Consider the following 23,499-nt stretch of genomic DNA (forward strand, 5'->3'; position numbering starts at 1 on the left):
GGATGCTACTTTAGTTACATTTATATTTAACAAAAATATTAACCAGTGACAGAAGCTCTTAAAGCCATGTGTCCAAAACTACAGGCACTTGCCACACAAATGCCACAGGGCCATGCTTACTGAGGACAAAACAATAATCCTTGACTAGGTCACAAGATTGTAAACAAACGAATGCCTCTGTAATTTGCTGAAGATATTTATCCCATTCATTGAGAATGAAGTCTAGTGTGGAATCAGTGTCAATCTGGACAGTAAAGTTAAAAGGTGTATAAAATGCTGTCTGTATTTTTATTTATTTATTTTCCTGACTTTTATTGTTAAATTCATTCAATTAATTATTCATTTATTAACACATTATTTCCCCAAACATTTTATTTCAGAAATCAGGCAATTTACAGATTGTTCTTCTAATCATTCATTGATTTTGCACATGAAACATGACTACTATACAGTACCTGCCTCTAGCTTATTCCATTATCTGATATGTAGAAAATGTAATATCAATATCAAAACTTAAATCCTAACACCTCACACACAGATATAAATGATAAAAAACAAATAAATAAACAATAGCTGCCAATATTCAAGCCAAATATCATTGGCATGAATGATAATCAGTGAATATAAATTAGCACTTGAAGAACAATCATTTGTAATAAAAAAAGTAGAGAGGGTTTGTCTGTAAGAAAAAGAGATATTTTCATCCAATAAGCATTATTTAGAATAAATTGCTGCGAATAAGAGCAGATACACAGATACATGCAGTCACAACATTTTACACTGACAGCGTGTTCATAGATATTTATATAAAGGTCTTAATGTCATGCTCTAGCACTGTTCTTCCCTTCAATTCACAGGTTCTTGTCCAATTAAAGTGTAACAATGAGGTTTGGTCCTTTTTCAAATAAATAAATACGTATGTACATTGTTTCTAACATATCTAAATATGTAAATACAATGTTTGATATGGTAATCTGCTAAAAGAACCATCTGAAATCAATTATATGCTGCATTCAGTGACCTTCTGCACAGTTTAGTGTGCAAATATTATCTGCCCGCTGTTTCTGTTTCTCAGTGTGCTTTTAGTCTGTATATGATCACATTCCCATATATTCCTGCGCTAAATTCTGAAAAAAATAGTGCTGTAATGTGGATGTATATGAAAAAAAAGCTGTACAAAAGTCATGTTCCTGACACAACAACAGGAGCTGAGCAAAATAGAGCCTTATAATAAAAATATACTTCAGAGATGAAACACTGTCCAGTCATCTACCACCTATGCTAACAGAATTTATGTAAGCCTGTACTAAACTGTGGATTTTAAATCAAAATTACTTTTAAACAATGTAACTTGTTAAATTTACTTGAGAAGCAAATCTGCATAAGATTTGTTTTTAGAGAATACATACTATTATTCAAAAGTTTGGGATCGATTTAGATTTTTTTTTTTCTTATGCATATCAAGGCTGCATTTATTTGATAAACAACACAGCAAAACAGTAGCAGTTGTGTAATATTATTACAATTTAACATGTTTTTATTTTAAAATGCAAATTATTCCTGTGATATTAAAGCTGAAATTTCAGCAGCCATTACTCCAGTCTTCAGTGTCACATGATCCTTCAGAAATCATTCTGATATGCTGCTCAAGAAACATATCTTATCAATTGTGCTGCTTAAATGTTTTTGTGGAAAACATTTTTTTTGGGTTTAGAGAGCTCAAAAGTACAGCTTTTATTTTAATAGAAATCTTTTGTAACATATGTCTTTACTGTCACTTTTAATCAATTACTCAAGTATTAAAATATTACTGACCCCAAACTTTTGAACAGTAGTTCAAGTTTGATAAATTTGTTTCTTTGTTTTAACCCAATAAATCTAACAACTTTTTGAAGAGTTACATTTAAACAAACAACAACAAAAACAAGATATATTCTGCAAAATACAGTCTTGTCTTACAGTTTTGTTTCTAAAATAAATTTATATTTTTCTTTGAGAGACTACTATTTTTAACTTAATTGTTAAAGGATGTTCAGATATTTTGTGTAAAACATAAAAAAAAAAAAAAACATCTGAACTGAAACTTGAATGTTTACTGTAAACAAAAAGATGAGACAAGAGTTAGCTATAAGCTTGGTTCTGAGGTTTGTATCAGTATGTTGCTGTATTTGTAAAGTATAGATGGTGATTTCACACACTCACACACGCACTCATATAAGCTCTCTGATCAGTGTACACCCTTGGCACGAGGTTGTGGATTTACACCAGTTCACACTGGTATAAAGTGTCACGTGAATCATCCACTAGTTGCTGTACTGAGCTCTAAAACACCCACCCAACCGGAACCCACTGCTGAGCTCCCTTTAACTTCTCTAAGGAGGATTTGAGGTTGCTGTACGCTTGTTCCAAATCGTCGTTTACTATGGTGAGGTCGAAGTAGTGTCCGTACACTCTCTGAATCTTGGCGCTCTCATCCACTGTCCTCTTCAGCTCTGCGTCCTGTTGAGAAGAGACAGACGAAGATTTTTAGGATGGGCAAAACTAGAGTTTCACGAGAACCATGTTTAGTATACAGCTACTGAGTTGGACTTAAAGGGACAGTTCACCAAAAATGAAAATTAGCCCATGATTTACTCACCCTCAAGTCATTCCAGGTGTATATGACTTTCTTCTTTCTGATGAATACAATCGGAGTTATATATATATATATATAAAAAATGTCTTGGCTCTTCCAAGCTTTATAATGGCAGTGAAAGGGTGGTGAAATTTTGAAGTCCAATAAAGTCCGTCCATCCATCATAAAAAGTGCTCCACATACTGTAGCTTTGGGAGGTTAATGAAAGCCTTCTGAAGCAAAGCGATGCATTTGTGTAATAAAAATATCCATATTTACAACTGGTTACACTTTATTTTAAGATGTCCTTGTTACTAACTATACATTTATACATTAATTATACATTTAAGTACTAAGTAATATTAATTAACTACGTGTACTTACTATATGGTTAGGGATAGGATTAGGGTTTGGTTTAAGGTTATTCGCATGTAATTATGCATAATATATTGTTATATATAATAGTGAGAACATGTAACGTCTCCTCTCACATTTATCTTTACAAATCCTCGTTTTTGTACTTCTAATTCATGACCTTTGTTTTGTTTTGCTCTCTCCTCTGTGCTTCCGTGTTCGTCACTTCTCACCGGAGTTTACGCTATGCCTTCATCCTACGTCACCCACTGGACACCACTCTCTCGTGAATGTGCGTTCGACAGTTAGCGGAAGCTAGAGATTACGGTTTATAAAGTTTTAAATATGGATATTTTTGTTACTCAAATACATCAATTGCTTAAGAAGGCCTTTATTAACCCCCGGAGCCATGTGGAGTACTTTTTATGATGGATGGATGAGCTTTATTGGACTTTAAAATCTCAACACCTAAAGCTTTGAAGAGTCAGGACGTTTTTAAATATAACTCTGATTGTATTTGTCTGAAAGAAGAAAGTCATGTACACCTAGGATGACTTGAGGGTGAGTAAATCATGCAGTAATTTTAATTTTTGGGTGAACTATCCCTTTAAACTTACTGTTCGGCATTTGGTCACTCCTGCCTCCATCCCAGATTGGTTCATGGCTTTCAGCACCTCAAACTCTGGGGCTTTGATGAACACCACATACGGCAAAAACTCTGATGACCTGAGGACTTTTAGGGCCTATGGCAAAAAAAAAAAAACGGAATCAAAAAGTGCTTTTCATGAAATACTATAAAGCAGCATTATGTGCTTACGAAAACTCATAGATGCTGATCTTGTCCTCAGTTTGAGAGTCCTTTACCTGTGGGTTGACGTCCAGGATACAGATGCGTCCAGCCTCCACTACTTCATGGATGGCGTCAATCTTGGTGCCGTAGAGCTTACCCTCATATTCACCATGTTCAAGATAGTGGCCGGCTTTAATATCAGCTTCCATCTTACTCCGGGATGTGAAGGCATACATCATGTTCTCTCTGTCTGCTGATTTGGGCTTCCTAGAGGTGTCTGTAGACAGTTACATGCCAGCCCAGATGAATCATTCATTTCTGTTTATTAACAGATTAGCATTACATTTTGGTTGTGTCCAAAAATCTCTCACACTAAAGGGAAGAAATATTTGCATCAGGAATGAGTCTGAACCCCCCACACTAATGAAAACTGTGCCTAATACACCCAGAGACGACTCACAGGGGACGGTGGTGCCGTAGTGCTGAGGGTCTGACACTAGCAACTTATTCTTCAGACTTCGTCGGCCCACTCCAGGTGCACCAATCAGAACCAGCGTCTTCCTGCGAAAAGGTGGGACTTTTGCCACCTCCTCATAGATCAGTAACTCATGTCTGTCAAAATCTGACAGGGATTAAAAAAGAAAGAATAAAAGATTGAAGAACAGAAAAGACATGTCGTTTCAAAAGACATGCATTTGAGTAAAAAGAAAACCAAACCTGCATTTTTTGTAGTTAGATACATCATTTTCTTCTTCTTTTTGCCAACCATTCCAGTGCAGAGATTGGCTGTAATACACAGTGATATTATTTATACACAAATATTTACTGCATTACTGAACCTTTAACAAGGTTTGCACCTTAACTCTTTGAATTGCTTTGATTAGAGGATTAGACATCGTAAACGTTCATATTACATCCACCAGGGGGCAGTATGCACAAATCAACCATTGAATAGGGTAAAAATTTAAACAATAATAATGCTACTTTAATTCAGCAAGGATGCATTAAACTGATCAAAATTAATAGTAAAGTCATCTACAATGTAAATAAAAACAATACTTCAAATTAATGCAGTTCTTGTAAACTTTCTGTTCAAAGAATCCTGAAAAAAAATATTAAGCAGCACAACTGTTTTCCCTTTTTTCTCTCTTTTTGCAGTAAATCATCATATTTGAATAACTTCTGAAGGATCACGTGACACTGAAGACTGGAGTAATGATGCAGAAAATTCAGCTTTGCACCACAGAAATAAATTATATTTGAAAATATAATAGAAATAGACAATTTAAATTTATATTATTATTGCTATTAGTACCTGCTGGTGAAAGGTCAACATCTTTCTTCACAAAAGCTTTCCTCTTCTCCTCCAGAAGTTGACTGGGAATCAGGCCAGCACTGCCTCCCTCTACATGACGTGCCTGTGGAGACAAACAAGTACAAACAAGTCACTGAGCATATTTTTAGTTCGTTTGTTATAATTTCACTAGGCTGAGCAACTTTTATAGAGAGATCTTACATTTTAACTAAAAATCAGACGTGACTTTAGGTCCTCAAAAAAGTAAATGAACACATTATTGTGTTAAATTGCAGGATTTTTAAGCTCAAATTTAAGACTTTTTAAGACCTGTACATGTAAAATGAATACCATAAGAGCAGGGTAGGGCAATGTAAACTGTAAAATGACTGTAAAAAGATAGAAGTTTTCACAAAAACAAAATGTTTTATAAAATGATACACTTCACATTTCAGCCTTTAAACCATTTTTTAAGAAAATGGATGAGTCAAAAGTATTAATTATTATATTAATTTAAACAATTATCAATAAATTATTATATTAATTAAATAACATACAAACACATTTTAGTGTTTAGATTTTTATAATGAATTATCTCCTTATCGATCCACCAGTTCACATTTACAGCTCTGCGTGTTTGCAGGGTAAAAACATGGGTTGATTTTTGCATTGGTCTGAACAAAAACAACCCAATGTTCCTGCAATACTGGAGGCTGCAGTTCTAGGACTGCATAGGACCCTATTTTTTGGGACAGCACCATCTATTGCAACAGAGGAGACCTGATTCAAACATCAAAAAAACAGATGCAAACAAACAGCACATCAGACGTGAAGCGCTGCGGCTAATTAACTGAAGTCTCGCACAGACACAAGTCTTCTCTCCAAGAAAACTGAATTTTAAACGACAATATATTGAAATAAATTAGGTTAAATATTTCAAGAGGGTTACCAGCGTGTATGTTTAGAGTTAGGAGTTGGTTAGGACAATAATTATACAATTAAATAACTACATAATTCCTTAAAAATAATAATATACAGAATTGAATAGCAAGTGCTATAAAATAGTATGAGCCACTAATATTCAGTCATTTAGCAAGTGCTTTTATCCAAAGCGACTTATAAATGAGGACAATGGAAGCAATCAAAATCAACAAAAGAGCAATGATATGCAAGTGCTATAACAAGTCTCATTTAGCCTAACGCAGTACACGTAGCAAGAGATTTTTTTTTTATTATATAATAAATAAAAGAAAACACAGAATAGAAAAAGAATAGAGCAAGCTAGTGTTAGAGGCCTTTTTTGCTTTTGTTAACTGTATAATAAATAAAAATAAAACAGATAGAATACAAAAAGATTAGAAAAGCTAGTGCTAGTTTTATTTTTTATTTATTTTTTTAGGAAAACAAGCAGTAAATGAATAGAGGGCAAGTTTAAAAGGGCCAAGTTTTTTTTTTTTTTTTTTTTAAGAATAGAATTAGAATAGAGAGAGGTGTGACGTTCTTCATTCTCTCTTATATTCTTTTTGGCTCATTAAAAATGGATCTTGCTGCCACCTTCTGGATTAATTGTAAAGGTTTGATAGAACTGGCTGGAAGACCTGACATAATACATACATACAAAAAATAAATAAATAAATAAATAAATAAAATAAAATAATTAAAAAACAAGCAAACAAAAAAACTATAGGATCCTAGAAATCCGGTTCTGAAACTACAGCCTCCGGTATTGCAGGAACACTCTACTCACAACAACAGCCTTATTGAACATGCACATTCATTCTCTGCCAGCAGGAGGCGCTTTCGAACTGTTTCTGTGGTAACGGTGGAACACAAAGCAGTGGAGCACCAGACTTTGAAACCTGCAGCGCTCATATTTATTTATAGGCTTTTGAAGTTTAATCATCACATTAAGCTGTTGTGCGATTCCCAAATTTAAGACCTCTTGAAATCATAATTAAAACTTTCTTGTACAATTTACGACTTTTTAACGGGAACCCTGAGTTGACCGACCGACCTGCCACCAGTTCACATCTTCCTGGTTAACAATCTGCAGAATGTCTCCACTGGAGAACTGTAGTCCTGCCTCCTTGCAAGGGATGAGGTTGTCATTGGCAGGGTCATAATCACAATGGCACTTCACAAAAACCTGTAGAGACAAGGATAAGCGTGATCGTGATTAAAATATAATTTACATTAATGTTACTGATGCTAACTATTTCCAGTAGTCCGTTACTGATTACAAATTACATGACAGAAACTGCTGGTGAGCGCAGCTCCCTAAAAACGGAAGACTTTCCAAATGTATATAACCTGTAATATTTTTTAGTAAGGAAAATGTAATGAAGAAAAAAGAAGAATTAGAGAGAATCAATAAATTATGAATAATGTACTGCCGTTGTGTGAATAATAAGTAATCAGGTAACCTATTAAAAAAACGGATTATGAGCATTTTAAAATTTAAGAGCTTAATTTTTGGAATCTGATTACGTAATCCAGAATATATGCAATCAGTTACTACCCAGCACTGACTATTTCCAATAATTCAAAATCTGAGAATGATTTAAAACATTAAGAAATTAGGTCAGTTTTCAAAGAATTTATTCTAAGGCATTTAATATAAATTGATTTAACAGTCCATCTGAAAGTTAAAATTGTTTCACCCCAACAAAGAATTATATAAATGTTGTCTGAAATAATAAAATGCTTAGACTGTCTACAACATGCTGCTTTTCACAGTGAACACATCTGGCTTTAACCGAGAGTGAGACTGCTGCGCTCACTCCTTACTCTGGTATCCATGACAACCACGAAAGAGCAGCAAGAGGAAAAACAAGAGGAAAGTAGGTAGCAGTGATGTGCATATGTGGAGCCACCAGCATTTCAAAACCACTGGTGGCCTGAGAAACCAGGTGTAAACGGGGTCACTGTTGCATGCAAGTACACTGAACATGTCCCGTTGTGTATTTACACGGTACCTGTCTGGGGGGGTGCGGCTCCTGGTAGCTGGGAAGGATCTTGAGCACCACACCGCCGCTGGCCTCCTGCAGCATCTCCTGCAGCACACGAGGGTCGTCACCCACATCTCGCCCGTTCACCTCTTTGATGATGTCACCCACGTGGAGCAGACCCTGCTGGTCGATCATCCCCCCGTGGAGAATGCGGGCGATCACCAGCTCTCCGTTCTCGATACGGAACGTCACACCCTGACAAAACAACAGGACAAAACACTCTAAGCACATTTGGAATCTGATCAATCAGTTTCCATGAATTTTCCATGACCTTTATATTTTATACTTTACTATTTTATAGTGATGCATACAAACAAACAAAAAAACTGTATACTCACTGTAGAATTTCATATAATGAATATTAATGTAATATTTTACAGTAAGCAAGCATAACTACATATTACATTTTATCCAATCATAATGCTCTGATCTAAAATATAATATATTATATGAAGAGCTTGGTTCTAAAACGCGATAAACGCCATTTTTTTTTTTAAACTGAGTCAACACCAAAATCAGTATTGTATCGGGTCGGTATTGAAAAGTCAATTTTTAATTTTACGCAAAATGCGATATCCGTCGTGTTATTCTGTCATGTTTTCTCCTTTTTTCCAAACCGCGACAAACGCCAGTCTCCCTTCTCTGCAGAACGCGATAAATCCGCTCAACCAATCACAGCGCAGCATTCCACGGCGACGCTTTGAATACATCCGAGATCTACTTTGTATTTTGTGATCAACAAACAAACAAAAAGGGCTGCACGATAAATTGCACGTGATTGTCATGCGCATCTCGTCAGTAAAGCTGGTTCTGTGATCTCCATCACGTGCTTTCAGATGGAGCGGCATTTAATACACATAATTGCAGATGAATCGCATTCGATTATAAACGCGATATTGCGTAGCTTGTCAGTGTAAGTGTTTTTATTAATGCCATTATTGTTTTTGTTAATACAGCGTATAGCACTAGTCGACTAAATGAATGTAACATGGCAAAGATGAATGCACTTTTGGAACTTGAATGTAACGGAAATGCCATTTTGGAATTTCTGTGGTCTGATGTGATATTGTTGTTCATGTTCTTGTTCATGATGAAATTTTCTTTATTGTTGTAATTAATTTATAGAATTAACAATTCTATGACCCGTTGAATTCATTTTGGGAGCAATGACTGGTTGAATGTAGGCTATTTTTAGTCCAGTGCCTGTAATATAAGGTTAGTATTGACCAAGTTCAGAGGCTGTCATATGTGGATCAACTTGCTTTGTTGTGTATTTTCAACAGTTTCAATATGAAAAATAACTTTTCTATTGATTCAATGGGATGCATTTAAAAAAAAAAAAAAAAAAAAAAAGTGTCATGGATTTAGTGCATTTTGGGGTTAAAATAATCTCTTTTTATAATAAAATCTGGTTTATAAATCAAAATCTGGATTTGAATTTTTAATGTTATTATAACCTAAAGATGGTATGTGAAAGTTTGAAACAGAAAATAGTGGTTTTCATCTTGCCACTTTCTTGGTAAAGAAAACAAATTTTTACTCAAATTAATCAAAATGGATTTATAGTGTTTTGGAACTAAACTCTTCATATATACATACATTCATATAATAAATAATAATATAATTTAGCATATATTATATAATAAGAACATAACCATAAATTTGGTTTAATAATTTCATAATGCTCTGCTCTGAAAAATAATATTAGAATTAAAATAAAATGATATTATAATATTACAAATATATGGAAATATCATATATTATATAATTATAATTAAATAATTTATTGTTATAAAATATATAATTAGAAACAGAAACCTTGTCAAATGTATATTAAACTCATATTTTAAAGCAGAGTATAACCATACATATTGTTTAATGCTATCATTATGGTTTGCTATAAAATATATGATTAGTATTACAATTTAACAACTTTATACAATTACATTAAATATAATAATTTAATATAACATTACTATTATACGATACAATATATAATTATATAATTTAATCAATATACAAAGTATAATCACTTACAATTTTGTACAATTGCATACTTTAGAGCACAGCATAATTATAAAATGTATATTCTCTGCAGAAATTTATATGACTTTTTTTTTTCTTTTTTCCCCCATTTCTATGGCTTTTCCAGGTATGGAAAAATTATACAAGTTTTGTTACTGTGGGAACCATTATCAAGGAAAAGGTATGAGAGATCTTGAGTATGAGAGAGATTAGCAAAGCTCAAAGCCTGATCTGCACACAGAAAAACAGTGAATGCAATCTCACCAAATGCTCTCCAGCCACTTTGCGGATGCCCACCATGCGGATGGCATCAGCTGGCACCGGTACACTGTTGATGGGCGGCTCCATGAAAGCACAGGGGCTCGAGGGCGGAGTCTCACACGTCTGAGAGGCCACAGAGTCATGCGTCTCCAACAGAGACTGATGATCAAAAGCACAGCGCGTCAGTCACTAATCAGACTGTCTATTATTCCTGTTTGATTTGACCGGTTTACTGGTCTGCAGCTGTGTACCTGGAAGTGCGGCTGGTTGAGTATGCGTGACAGCTCTGCAGCGGTGTTGCTGCGGTGTGTGAAGGGGCTCAGCTCTCTCAGGATGTCCTGCACCAACTCCACATTATTGTCCCTCACGGCCTCCAGTCGTGTCTCCTCCAGACTCTCTGCACTCTAGAAGATCAGTCAGGTTTTAAGAGCCATATTCATCATCAGTTATTGGTTTGTCGTGAAAAAATGGCTACTGTTGCGTTTGCCAAGATAATTTCTTATTTTATTCATATTCAGATATATTTAAAAGACATTTATCATGTATTTATTCTTACACATTATTTATGTGTATTCTAATATTTTTCAGACTGATACTGGTTAAGAATTTCGCTACACATATGCTTCCATATAAAACAACCTCTCATCATATATATTTTCATCTGCAGGCTCTTGTTTCATACAAATACAAATGCCTCCATCTTGTGTCTCAATTATTGATAAAAAATATTGTGAAAATTATGAAAATGGTTATTTCAGCAGTCATTACTCCAGTCTTTAGTGTCACGTGATCCTTCAGAAATCATTCTGATATGCTGATTTGGTGCTAAAGAGACATTTCTTATTATTATTAATGTTGAAAACGATTAATAGGTAACTGATTCTAGTACCATTCAATAGTTTGTAGCAAGGAAGATTTTTAAAAAAAAATAACTTCTTGAATTATTCTTTTGAACTTTCTATTCTTTAAAGAATTCAGAGAAAATGTAGCACAGTCTCCACAAATTCAGCAGCAAATTTTCAGCATTTATAATAATAAGAACCATTATTGAATAATTGAAATTTTAGGAATTTTGCATAAATAAATTACATTTTAAAACATTTTCAAATAGAAAAATGTTAAAAATTGTAATAATATTTTACAATATTACTGTTTTACTGTACTTGTGGTCAAATAAATGTAACCGTAGTGAGCATAAAAGAGTCCTTTCAAAAACATTAAAAATCTTAATTATTCCACATTTTTGAGAGGTGGTATAAATTAATTTTACTTGTCGAGTAGCTATAAGTGGGATACTGTACAGTCAAATTTTTTTTTTTTTTTTAATAATGACTGTGGTATGTTTGGGGCTGAAAACTGACCACTGGGCTCTCCATGATGCCCTTGAGGAAGATGAGGTCCAGATCATTGGCAGTGGTGGAGCTGGTGCTGTCACTCAGTGTGTCCAGCACCTGCGGCACTGCTGGGGAGGAAAAAGACAGAGACCTCATTTTACAGATGCTTATGTGACACTGTGCTCTTTGATCAAACCCACAATCACGCAATCTGTTTTATACTTACATCTTACCATATGGACAATATTAGGTCTTTTTTTAATTTACAGCTCAAATTTATATGAAATATGAACCACATCTTTGTAAAGCCGCCTCGAGCTATGTCTTTAACTACTGAAATATGACTGGGCATGTAAACGATAAGATGTGGGCTTAAACTGCCAGACCGACCTTTTAGGGTAGATCACTGCACCTTAATATATCGGAATCACACAGTATTTATTAGCAGACACTGCAGAGCACAGAAGTGTCAAGTGGCTCTCCAGGGAATGATATCACTGAAGCTGGGTATCCCTGTGTGTACCAGCCATCTGTGGCACAAGGGTGTCCATGTTTATAAGTGCAGCGCCAGGAAAATCCTCACAGCAAACAACCAAATTACCTTTAGTGACCATTTCTGTGATTCATCTGTTGGGATCTGCACTGTTTTGGCTCGACTTCAAATTCATAGAATGAAACAACTTTGTTGTGGCTACTGTTTACGCCACAGGCACAAAGCAACACTAGTTTGTTGAAATGATGCTAAGCCATCTGCATTAGGGTCCAAAGACGTGCAAAGAAAAAATATATATGCTGTAAATAAATGCTTCTATAGTAGATCAAAACGTTTTTTAAAGCTTCTTTCCATTAAAACAAATTGATTTAAAATTCTTTTTGTTTAACTAAACATCACATTAAAGCACTTTTGGTCACCATGCATTCATCCTTTATTTGGCAAACAGCAAAAAGTGCAAAAAATATATATTTAAATGAAGGGCATTTAGGATGGACTAACTATAACATTAAATTGAGCAGGACAAATAAGCTTTGTCATTAAAAATGTTTAAAGCATCGTTTTCATGGACGACACTGGTGGAAATATACACAGAAAAAGTAACAAAAGTGAAAGACATCTCCTGTGATGCCTGTATGTTCACTGTTGGACACTGTTATTGGATACATTAAAAACATTCAACAGTGAAAATGTAAAAAGTGTGTTTTATAAGTTTATTTTATAAAGTTCCACAGGGCCAAAAACACTCTTATTTATGATGATACTTACCATGCTCTGTGCCGGTGGCTGCCACAGGCATGATGTTTGAAATCTGCAAACAAAGCATCAGAGAGAGAGATTTAACATTAATATTTAACATCATCATTAGGAATAGAGGGTAGAGTAAGCATAAGCAAAAGAAAGATGGAGAATGAAAAGAAATGTAAAAGAGTGGGTTCATTTACTAGTAAACTGCGGCAGCTATGACAATATATACAATAAAATAAGATATGCAGTCTTTGTTTGTGTGTGTGTGTGTGTGTGTGTGTGTGTGTGTGTGTGTGTTAAGAGGTGGGAGGGAGAGAATGAATGGTTTTTAGGGGGCTGCTTAAATTCTGCCCTGTCCTCCAAATGAAAGCATGACAGGGAGCAGGTGCATAGAGACACGAGTCACAGGAGGAGGAGGAGAGAGGGGAGATGACAGAAGTGCTGACAATAAGACTGAAAGATTTTTATTATACGTATTCATTATAGACTTTCTGGAATACTTGATTCGGTTTGGTCAATCGCTGCATCCTACTGTCAAATAATCCTGTATAAATGACCACTGTGCTGTCCCAGGCAATAGATTCATCCATTACTCCACAGTCTCTTTCTTCCAATATAATAAAATCATTTCTAACAACTAAATCAGTGATTCATGTTATAAGGCATGGTAATGTTCTGTCTGCTGGCCATTATTATGAAGTAACTGATACATGGTCCTGATTAGCTGCTTTACTGACCACTGACTGTACATTACACCATATAACAGACTGCCAGGCGACGGATGGACAGATAGATATAGATAGATAGACAGACAGACAGATAAACAGATTCAAATTCAATATGATGCATAATCCGTAAAGTTTTCATTCTCATAATTCCTGCTCTAAAACTGTGTAAACCTTTTCCCAGAAAGAAGTAATCCCTCAAAGACCTGAAGGATCAGAGGTGGTTAAGACCTGACACACCTTCTCTCTCTCTCTCTCATTTTTCTCACACACACACACACACACACATAAATGGCTGATCCAACATAGGCAAACAATTGTTTTCTCTGGACATCTGTTGTGATTTTGCGACACTTTCTCTCATGAACAGGAGCTGCGCTGTCAATCATATTACAAAACAGGATGTATTATGTAACGTATGTACTGATACAGCCCACAGTGGGTATATAAATTAGCCGTGCTTATGCTAGAGACGACTACACTGCCTTCATTACTTCAGCTCAAACAGGGATCTTCCCATGGGAGCATTAACAACACACCATTCTACTGACATTATGAGGCTTTCAATACAAATAAAGGGAGCAAAGTATTCTCAAAAATCCTATGCAACCACGAACCATTTTCACATACCCTGTATGACGGAGGTGGTTGCTATAGTGATCCTTTTTCTCCCACATGTTACGTAGGTTATGAGCTGAGTGACTAGTAGCCTACTTCCCTAAAGGGGAAAGTAGATGCCTTACATTCCAGCTGCCCGGAATTCAAGCAGAAGCCCAGGAAGCTGGAACGTCTGGACTATTTGATTGCTGTTATAAAGTTATTAGACAGATATGTCAAAATTGTCATCAGTTACTCACCCTCATATCGTTCCAAACCTGTATGACTTACTTACTTTATATATATATATATATATATATATATACATATTGAGAAATATATTTTGAAATCACTTAAGAAGGTTTTAGATGATCTTCATTTTAAAAGCCTGTGCTCAATATATTTTGAGGTAAAAGGTTAGTTCAAATAAGCCTACTTTTGAGGTAATCGGCTTTTTGGAAAAATAAAAACAAATCTATTTTATTGCAATTCACTTTAGCTTGTTTTATTGTGTAGCTTTCTAATAACTATGAATATTGTTATCTGTAGTTGGACAAATTACTTATAAGTTGCTTTGGATAAAAGTATCTGCTAAATGCATAAATGTAAATTCCTGGAAAGACTTTGATGAGTTATTCTATTCACTTTACTATATACAAATACTATGATTTTGCTGGGCCGTCAAATAATATCACATTTAACCAAAGGAAAAAACATGGGAGCTTTGCTGATGTGGATTTGTGATGCTAGTGTGAATCTGTTGTTTATGTAGCTGAGATCAGTCCCAGTGGGACGGAGAGGTCAGACTTCACACACACCTCTGTTTCACACACTCTGGCTTATTCACAAGCACGACAGTGTTCAGAGTGATGCTGCTATACTGGGATGAAGTGTCAGTTCAGTTCAGGCAAACACAGACACTCATTTAAATGAAGTCAAATGTTTCACCTAGCTCATTTCCAGCAACTCCTTTCCTGCAGGTCTTTATTAATGGGTGTTGGCTGTGCTTTCTTTGGATATATAGGTGTTGTGAAAGCCTCAAGCGCTTCTGATTTTGTGTTGCTCACTATTTATTCCACCATCTTTAATCACAGACCCCCTCAGGGCTCCATCGTCCATGCTTTTATTAACCCACACAAAACAAACAGGTTTTATTGTTAACCTACAGGCACAATAACAGGACATAAATTGCTTCTCTGGTCAAGGTGTTTGATTAAAACCTTAAATATTGAACATCACAGCACAATATTAGCATATTAATATTAGCAATGTTGCCGAAGAAACAAAGTAAAGCAAATTATAGTATTACAATTTAAAATAAAATGAGCCCCAAAAAGTATTTGAACTCATAAATGACAATTAAAATAATTGCAAACAATAATCTTCAAATAAATTATGCTAGTTATTTTAAAATGTCCAGATCAGTGTTATTTTAGTATCTTTGCGATATTATTATAGTTTGTATTAATATTTTAAATTTTATATCTTACGTTTCCATTTTATTTAATGTTTAATTTTTTTTGTCATTTCTAATCGTTTTTTTTGTTTGTTTGTTTTTGTTTTTTTAATATGTCTATACAGTTTTTATTCATTTTAATTTTGGTTATTTAATTTTGGTTATTTTAGTACATCAATTTAAACTATATATACAGTGGGTACGGAAAGTATTCAGACCCCCTTAAATTTTTCACTCTTTGTTATATTGCAGCCATTTGCTAAAATCATTTAAGTTCATTTTTTTTCCTCATTAATGTACACACAGCACCCCATGAGGTCAAAGGAACTGCCTGAAGAGCTCAGAGACAGAATTGTGGCAAGGCACAGATCTGGCCAAGGTTACAAAAAATTTCTGCTGCACTTAAGGTTCCTAAGAGCACAGTGGCCTCCATAATCCTTAAATGGAAGACGTTTGGGACGACCAGAACCCTTCCTAGAGCTGGCCGTCCGGCCAAACTGAGCTATCGGGGGAGAAGAGCCTTGGTGAGAGAGGTAAAGAAGAACCCAAAGATCACTGTGGCTGAGCTCCAGAGATGCAGTCGGGAGATGGGAGAAAGTTGTAGAAAGTCAACCATCACTGCAGCCCTCCACCAGTCGGGGCTTTATGGCAGAGTGGCCGGACGGATGCCTCTCCTCAGTGAGCCTCTCCTAAAAAACACCTGAAGGACTCCAAGATGGTGAGAAATAAGATTCTCTGGTCTGATGAGACCAAGATAGAACTTTTGGCCTTAATTCTAAGCGGTATGTGTGGAGAAAACCAGGCACTGCTCATCACCTGTCCAATACAGTCCCAACAGTGAAGCATGGTGGTGGCAGCATCATGCTGTGGGGTGTTTTTCAGCTGCAGGGACAGGACGACTGGTTGCAATCGAGGGAAAGATGAATGCGGCCAAGTACAGGGATATCCTGGACGAAAACCTTCTCCAGAGTGCTCAGGACCTCAGACTGGGCCAAGGTTTACCTTCCAACAAGACAATGACCCTAAGCACACAGCTAAAATAATGAAGGAGTGGCTTCACAACAACTCCGTGACTGTTCTTGAATGGCCCAGCCAGAGCCCTGACTTAAACCCAATTGAGCATCTCTGGAGAGACCTAAAATGGCTGTCCACCAACGTTTACCATCCAACCTGACAGAACTGGAGAGGATCTGCAAGGAGGAATGGCAGAGGATCCCCAAATCCAGGTGTGAAAAACTTATTGCATCTTTCCCAAAAAGACTCATGGCTGTATTAGATCAAAAGGGTGCTTCTACTAAATACTGAGCAAAGGGTCTGAATACTTAGGACCATGTGATATTTCAGTTTTTCTTTTTTAATAAATCTGCAAAAATGTTTTCTGTCAATATGGGGTGCTGTGTGTACATTAATGAGGGAAAAAAAATGAACTTAAATGATTTTAGCAAATGGCTGCAATATAACAAAGAGTGAAAAATTTAAGGGGGTCTGAATACTTTCCGTACCCACTGTATGTATATATATATATAAATTAATTTATTTATATATTTCTTTATGTTACCATTTAAAGTATATATTTAATTTTTAAATCATTTGTCAAAATATAATTATTTTATTATATTAGCAACAATATATGGAATCGATAAATTATTAAAAATTATTATTTCATATTGGTGTCGTATTCAACCCATTCTTTCTCACACTTTCTCTTACTGTCAAGTTCATTCAACTGCCCAAAACACTCTCAGACTGGCTCTAGCTGAAGGGTTTTCTAATTCTTGATCTCAGTTGGTTTTGAAAGAGATGCTCAATCTCACATTCCAATCTCATTACCAACAGACTTGCTCCAGTGCTTTTTGGCCAGGTATGAATGCAAACTCAGCATTTGAGTGAGATCCCCTGAGAGAAAGCGTGAGGGGGTCTTCCTCCAGCACTTTACAAAAGGGAGGGCTGGTGAATTTATTATGGCTTGGCAACTCCTGAGCCCCCCACCTCCTTCCATTCCCATTCTTCCTGCAGACCCCGCTGAGCCCCTGCGCTAATGACACCCTCGGTCTGGCCCAGCCCACATCACAAGCAGCCATGCTCTCCATCTGCTCCCTCGAGCCAGAAAAAAGCATGGCCCATCTGTCCCCAACACACACAAATAGGCATGCGTCCCCTTTAAGGAACCATAACGAGAAGCTGAGACTATGCCAGATTATTCTTCGCTTTTAATCACCTGGTTTTGACAGCACATAAATATTCATATGTACTAACACTTTAATCAGCTACTGTAATGGTATCAAGAATGTGTTTTTAGTGCACTCACAAAACACACAACAAAAGCACCACCATCAGCTGTCAACTGTCGGTTGATTATTGTTTTGTTTTTTGTTATTAAATGAGTGCACTAGACAATCCACTTTACTATGATTTTGAACACCATAGAGATAAAGGTGATTTTGGGCAAAGCAAGTAAAGCGTCCCGTTCCAGAGCTGTTATAATAAATATCAGACCTCTTGCAATCAGATTAGAGGACCAGAACTAACTGCTGTATAATGTCTTCTAAACTTCATATTAATGTTTCAGTTACTGTTTATACCTTTGTTACATTCCAGATATATTATAGCTTAATTCATATGGGGGGGAAAAAGTAGTGTATATTTCTACATTTTCATCACTGGTTCTCTTGCAGTTAGGAATGAATAACTGTAAACTTTAGTCTTAATATTATAATGAATTTGCTGATGATAGTGAGAAATATCAGAAGTTCAATGATTTCACTCACCACCAACAATATGGACGGAAGCGATACCAAATATATCTGATTCAGCCTCAATTTCACACAAAATTAGCATTCACATCTGAACTTAACTGATGAATGAAAGAAAACCATACTGATGAAGAACAGCAATAACCTCCAGACGAATTAAACAACGGATGAATTCATAATTTTGCTTAATTCCTAACCGCATAACAACAACAATAAGACGACAACACTATACTACATCACAGAAGATTGAACGATTATATGGTTCGCATTCCTGAATGGAACTCGCGTTCCGGGATGCGTCAACACACAAAAATACATAACACTGGAAATATGTGAATCGTAAAAAGAGATACTAACCTTTCCCGTATCGTAGACGCTTCGTAACGTTGTTTTGATTATGTGAGATCTGTCTGAACCGCTACAAAGCATCAAATCAGAGTCTAGCCATTGCGTAGACATAAAGAGGCAACGCTCAAATGTCTCAGTAGGTGGGACCCACCAGCCGGTGTTTGGCTATAGGGCCGCGTCAACAATAGAATGTTCTCGACAGACCGCTTTAAATGTTCTTCACTAATTTACATAACAGTGCCAATCAGTTCAGTGACATACAGTAGCAGGTTCGACAGCGAAAATTAGTTTTATTAACGGGTTTATATAAATATATAAAGAGACCCTCACAGGTCTAAATAAATATTAGCTAATAATATAGTGACCCTAAGTGTTATGTATTAACTGTTATTTATATAATTATGCTGTTAAAAACTGAATGAGCAGTTGCTGTTTTGTAGAATGAGACGTTAGCTCTGACCTGTGGTCAAAGACATGAATAAAATTAAAGTATTAAATACATGTTATGCTATTGCCACGTAGGATCTAACAGAGCTCTATTTTATATTACAGCAGGGACATCTGCTGGCCATTTAGAAATAACCTTATATAAAAATTAAAAAAGGAAGTATTGAAAATGTACTATGATCAAACTGTTATTATTATTATTTTAAAACGGCTTGGTTTCTTTCTTTATGGCATATGGTACAGCTTGTTCAAAAACCACCAGAGCAAAATAAATATCCAGATTCATCCAATAAACTTTTAATCACATAGAATCATTTACATGGTACAATCAAAAACTCATAATTTCTTTATGACGCAATGAAGTATACACATATACATTTCCATTGTTAGTGCCTATTATAATATATTATGTACAGTTGTTAATGAGATTTGTTCTGTGCACATGAAAGAAAAAGAGAGGATGTATTCAATGAAGAGGTGGATGAGGTTGTCTGATGGTGACTGGTTCTCATATAGTTGTCTGGAGGTTTTCTGTGGGAGGCACAGGTGGGCTTAGCTCAGGACAGGCGAAATGGGGGTCTCTGAACTTCACCACATATAAGAGTCATCGTATCTGAAAGAGATAAATGTAATTAATATGCGATCAACTTAGTTTTATTCTGACATCAATAAGGCATATCAGTATGTTTCACTGATACTATTTCACCTTCAGTCTTTTCATTAATGCTTCAATTTCTGTCAGTGAGTTACAGTTTTCAATTAGTAAGCACAGTGCGATTTCTTCCTTTTTGAGGCCTAATTAGGGCTGTTAAATGTCAAGGCCTTTCAGATATTCAGAGTGCGTCATGTTCCCTAACCCACTCCCTTCCTGACGGACAGAGAGAAAAGAAGCCAGGGATCCCATCTGTCCCCTGATTCCTCAACAGGTGTGAAAAATTCATGAGTTGTTCCTCCTTCCTATTGACACACAACCCAGTGTGTTCCTCGAGAATTTAAAAAAACTGCATTTACCCCAAATACCTTCAGAATACAGGAAACTCATCTTTGTCCATCTTACTGTTGCACAACAACTCTATTAGCATTTAACATTAAAATTGCAGCTATGGTTAAAAGAAAGACTGCCACCTTGATCTCTGTTTGTGCTCTGTGTCATCTCCGAACAGCAACTCAGCCATCACATCCTCCGAAGTGGACCTTTTTCCATACCTGTATGTAAGAAATATGACAATTTATTCCCTCATTACTTCATTCCAGCAGTGTAGCTTAGCTGGGAACATTTTGGTTCTGAAATAATGATCTCAAATTGCTCACACAGTGAGCTCATTGTGGTGTGTGAAAGTGTCGGGAAGTGAAAAGAACTAGTCAGCCCACTTTATCTGTCAGACACCAATCACTGATACAAATACAAACTGTCTTTTCACCCCAGACGTTATGAATCTAATTTAGCAGTTAAATGTTTTTTGACCGCTTGACAGCTGAATGTGCTTGAGACACGTCACCGAGAAGACTCTGACATTGATCACACAGATGAAAGGTACAAAGCCTCTATATCTTCAGACAAAACATCACTGTCAGTTCTAGAGAACATTTAGTGGAAATGAAGAAAAAAAGTTTTATTATGGAGCTGAGACAATAAAACTTGACTAGTTCTTTTCTCTCAGAACAGCATCTTCAAGATGAATAGGCCTACTCTGAAAACAAGCTAAGGGCAACGGTTTGGCACTCGAAAAAACAAAGCAATTTCATGCTCAGATTCCTCCTCGATAGATGCCTATGAGCAACATCAATGAGTCTGAGACCAAACTAATGTTAAAGCTATTTCTGAAACATGAGCTCTACAGAATCTCACCTGCTCCCCATTATGGACGTCAGCAATACTTTGTGAAGAGGCCAGGATTCAGTTAATGCAGTCACGACTGTGACGCACACATAGTTTAGCTACTTGAACCATCATGTCTGTTGGTTTCGCTTAGATATTTATCATAGATTTTCATTTAAACCTCTTACAGGCAAGACTTTAGGTTCTTTGATGGACTAGCAAGGCATTGGAAAAAGATGACGCTGAAATTAGTTCCTCTCTTGGAATAAACTAGAATTAAAGTTTATTGTGGGGAGATAAATGATTTACTGTAATTTTTTTTTATTGGAATGCATCACACATTTTCTGAGTCCTAAATGTCAAAGGCCTGTTAGAAGACTATAAATATGTAAATAAATGTAGTCCTCTATAAAGCAGGGCTGAGAGAAACATCAATCTATGACAGATGAGTAGCCTATTCAATCTCTGAGGCTTCTCCGAGGTGCATCTGTTTGGGTTTTATCACTCAGATTTGTTATACAAAAAGCCTTTGGCCACTGAAAAGTGGACCATAATGCAATTTCACAATCCTACTGCAGAACTTGGTCATTTTTTCTGACATATTAATCGGAGATGGTGCAGTGCCACCAACGGGAAATAATTTTTATCATGGTCACCTGGTCGACGTCCGAAGGGTGGGGTGATAAGAAGATTTTAAGCAAACATGCATAGTTACAGGTGCCTTTCTCACCGTTGTCTCGTGATGAGGTTGATGTAGTGTCTCAGCGCGGTGTAATATTTGGCGAGTTCCTCCGGAGGAGCGTCATCTCCGGGATTCTCTGGTTTAGGAGGATAGGCGTCCACAAATGTCCCGAGACACAGGAGCACGCAGAAGAGGAGAGTAGCGATAACGGTCCAGGGTTTCAGCATGACAGCCATCTGAAAAATAAAACTTTTAATTCCATGAACAAACGAACATGTGGATTTATTGTGGTTACTTTAAAAGAAGCTGCGTTTTATTAGGCATCTGAATAGATCGAGAAAGTGCGAGAGCAACAACAGGTGGAAAAGTGTAGTAGTTGCGTAAAATACAGTTTTGTAACAGTTTTGCGAGTTTGTAGCTTGCAGTCAACACAATGGCGAAAACTTCATTTTAAACAATAATAATATATATATATATATATATATATATATATATATATATATATATATATATATATATATATGTGTGTCTTTGAAATTTGGAATAACTTGTGAGAACTTATTCAAATCAACCGAAAATCAGAAACAAAAACACTTGCATTAAGAAAAGAATCACTTTAGTTTGTGTATGTTTAAAAGCATATGATGAAAACTTCTTTGTGAAATGGAATAATTGTATAAATGGAATGATTATACAGCCTAAATAATAATAAAAAACGACTATGTATTTGTTATGTTAATTTAGACTATCAAACTTTTTTTCCTAGCTGGAAAATTAAATTAAAAGTAGTATTAGTTTATCGTTGAGCGTCAACGTGATTGCTGTCCATGGTGCTGAATGTGCTAGTACTAATAAAAATGACACACTGAAAACATCTTTTGGATCCGACACACACACAAAGAAAACTTAACAGAATTTAACAGGAATGAAACAATAATGCCTAGAATTTCTACTTAAAGCCAAATTTTAAAGGCAAGTTTTGATTTGGAACCTCCACATGCAGAATGATAACCACAAGACAAACTTACTTTCAGCGCAGCCTAAGAGTTCAGGTACAGTTATTTCTCTGGACTGGAACCTTGAAGTTTCTTGTTCCAATGTTCTTTTTCGCGTCTCCCGAGTCTTTGCGAGGTCTTTGAGAAATAAGAAGTTGTCCACTCACGGATCTGTTCTGTCCTGCCCGCACCTCAAGCGCCTTATATACGGTGCTGCGCCTTGCGTAAACACGAGACGGGCGGTGGGAATGACAGGAGCTCTGCCCCCAGCACCACTTCCAACGTCAATCATAAACACATTCGTAATACGACTCACGAGACAGTTTCATGAAGATTGCTGTTGTTCAGCTGCAGATCAATTACCTGAATCTGAGACTTAATTTAAAATTAATATCAATAACATTCTTAAAGCTTATTTACGTACATGATTTTCCCATGAAAGCTGCTTATTATTAATACCCCATTCTTTAAGAACAAGTAACTGTCAAGTAGAATTTTCATCATGTTCAGTTTCTGATGAAAGGAATAAAGTTCAAGTGGCCTTCAGTTTACATCAAAAAACAGTAGATGACGCTCCATGCGAGATTACATTGATTGCAGCGGCTAATCAAAACTCAGACACGGCTAATCCAGCAATCAAATGTAATTCTTGCATCCCATCTCAGAAATACTTGACCCTTTATCAAGTTTATCAACTCAGATTATCTCCTAGGATGGTCTCTCTCTCTCTCTCTCTCTCTCTCTCTTTATGAAGTTA

At 36.0% G+C, this 23,499-nt stretch overlaps 2 protein-coding genes across 3 annotated transcripts; both read right to left on the reverse strand.

Moving 5' to 3' along the window:
- Window positions 1-321: 321 nt before the first annotated feature.
- mpp2a (MAGUK p55 scaffold protein 2a) lies at window positions 322-18,959 on the reverse strand. Of its 2 annotated transcripts, none has more exons than XM_058765974.1 (13): window positions 18,809-18,959; window positions 12,942-12,984; window positions 11,708-11,805; window positions 10,598-10,750; window positions 10,350-10,505; window positions 8,028-8,255; window positions 7,067-7,198; window positions 5,074-5,176; window positions 4,476-4,544; window positions 4,219-4,380; window positions 3,833-4,035; window positions 3,586-3,711; window positions 322-2,499 (listed from the first exon to the last, which is right to left on the reverse strand). In XM_058765974.1, exons 1-13 carry the CDS (start codon window positions 18,908-18,910, stop codon window positions 2,323-2,325), a joined length of 1,752 nt encoding a protein of 583 aa, XP_058621957.1. In that variant the 5' UTR covers window positions 18,911-18,959; the 3' UTR covers window positions 322-2,322. The 2 variants fall into 2 exon arrangements, with proteins under 2 accessions (XP_058621957.1, XP_058621955.1); XM_058765972.1 differs by having other exon boundaries at window positions 323-2,499; window positions 11,708-11,808.
- Window positions 18,960-19,527: 568 nt separating this feature from the next.
- Window positions 19,528-22,909, reverse strand: pyya (peptide YYa). The gene is made up of 4 exons (XM_058770220.1): window positions 22,776-22,909; window positions 21,796-21,983; window positions 20,372-20,452; window positions 19,528-19,859 (listed from the first exon to the last, which is right to left on the reverse strand). Exons 2-4 carry the CDS (start codon window positions 21,981-21,983, stop codon window positions 19,835-19,837), a joined length of 294 nt encoding a protein of 97 aa, XP_058626203.1. The 5' UTR covers window positions 22,776-22,909; the 3' UTR covers window positions 19,528-19,834.
- Window positions 22,910-23,499: the final 590 nt, after the last annotated feature.

Source organism: Onychostoma macrolepis, chromosome 03 (genome assembly GCF_012432095.1).
Source record: "Onychostoma macrolepis isolate SWU-2019 chromosome 03, ASM1243209v1, whole genome shotgun sequence".
In the NCBI taxonomy this organism is placed as follows: domain Eukaryota; kingdom Metazoa; phylum Chordata; class Actinopteri; order Cypriniformes; family Cyprinidae; genus Onychostoma; species Onychostoma macrolepis.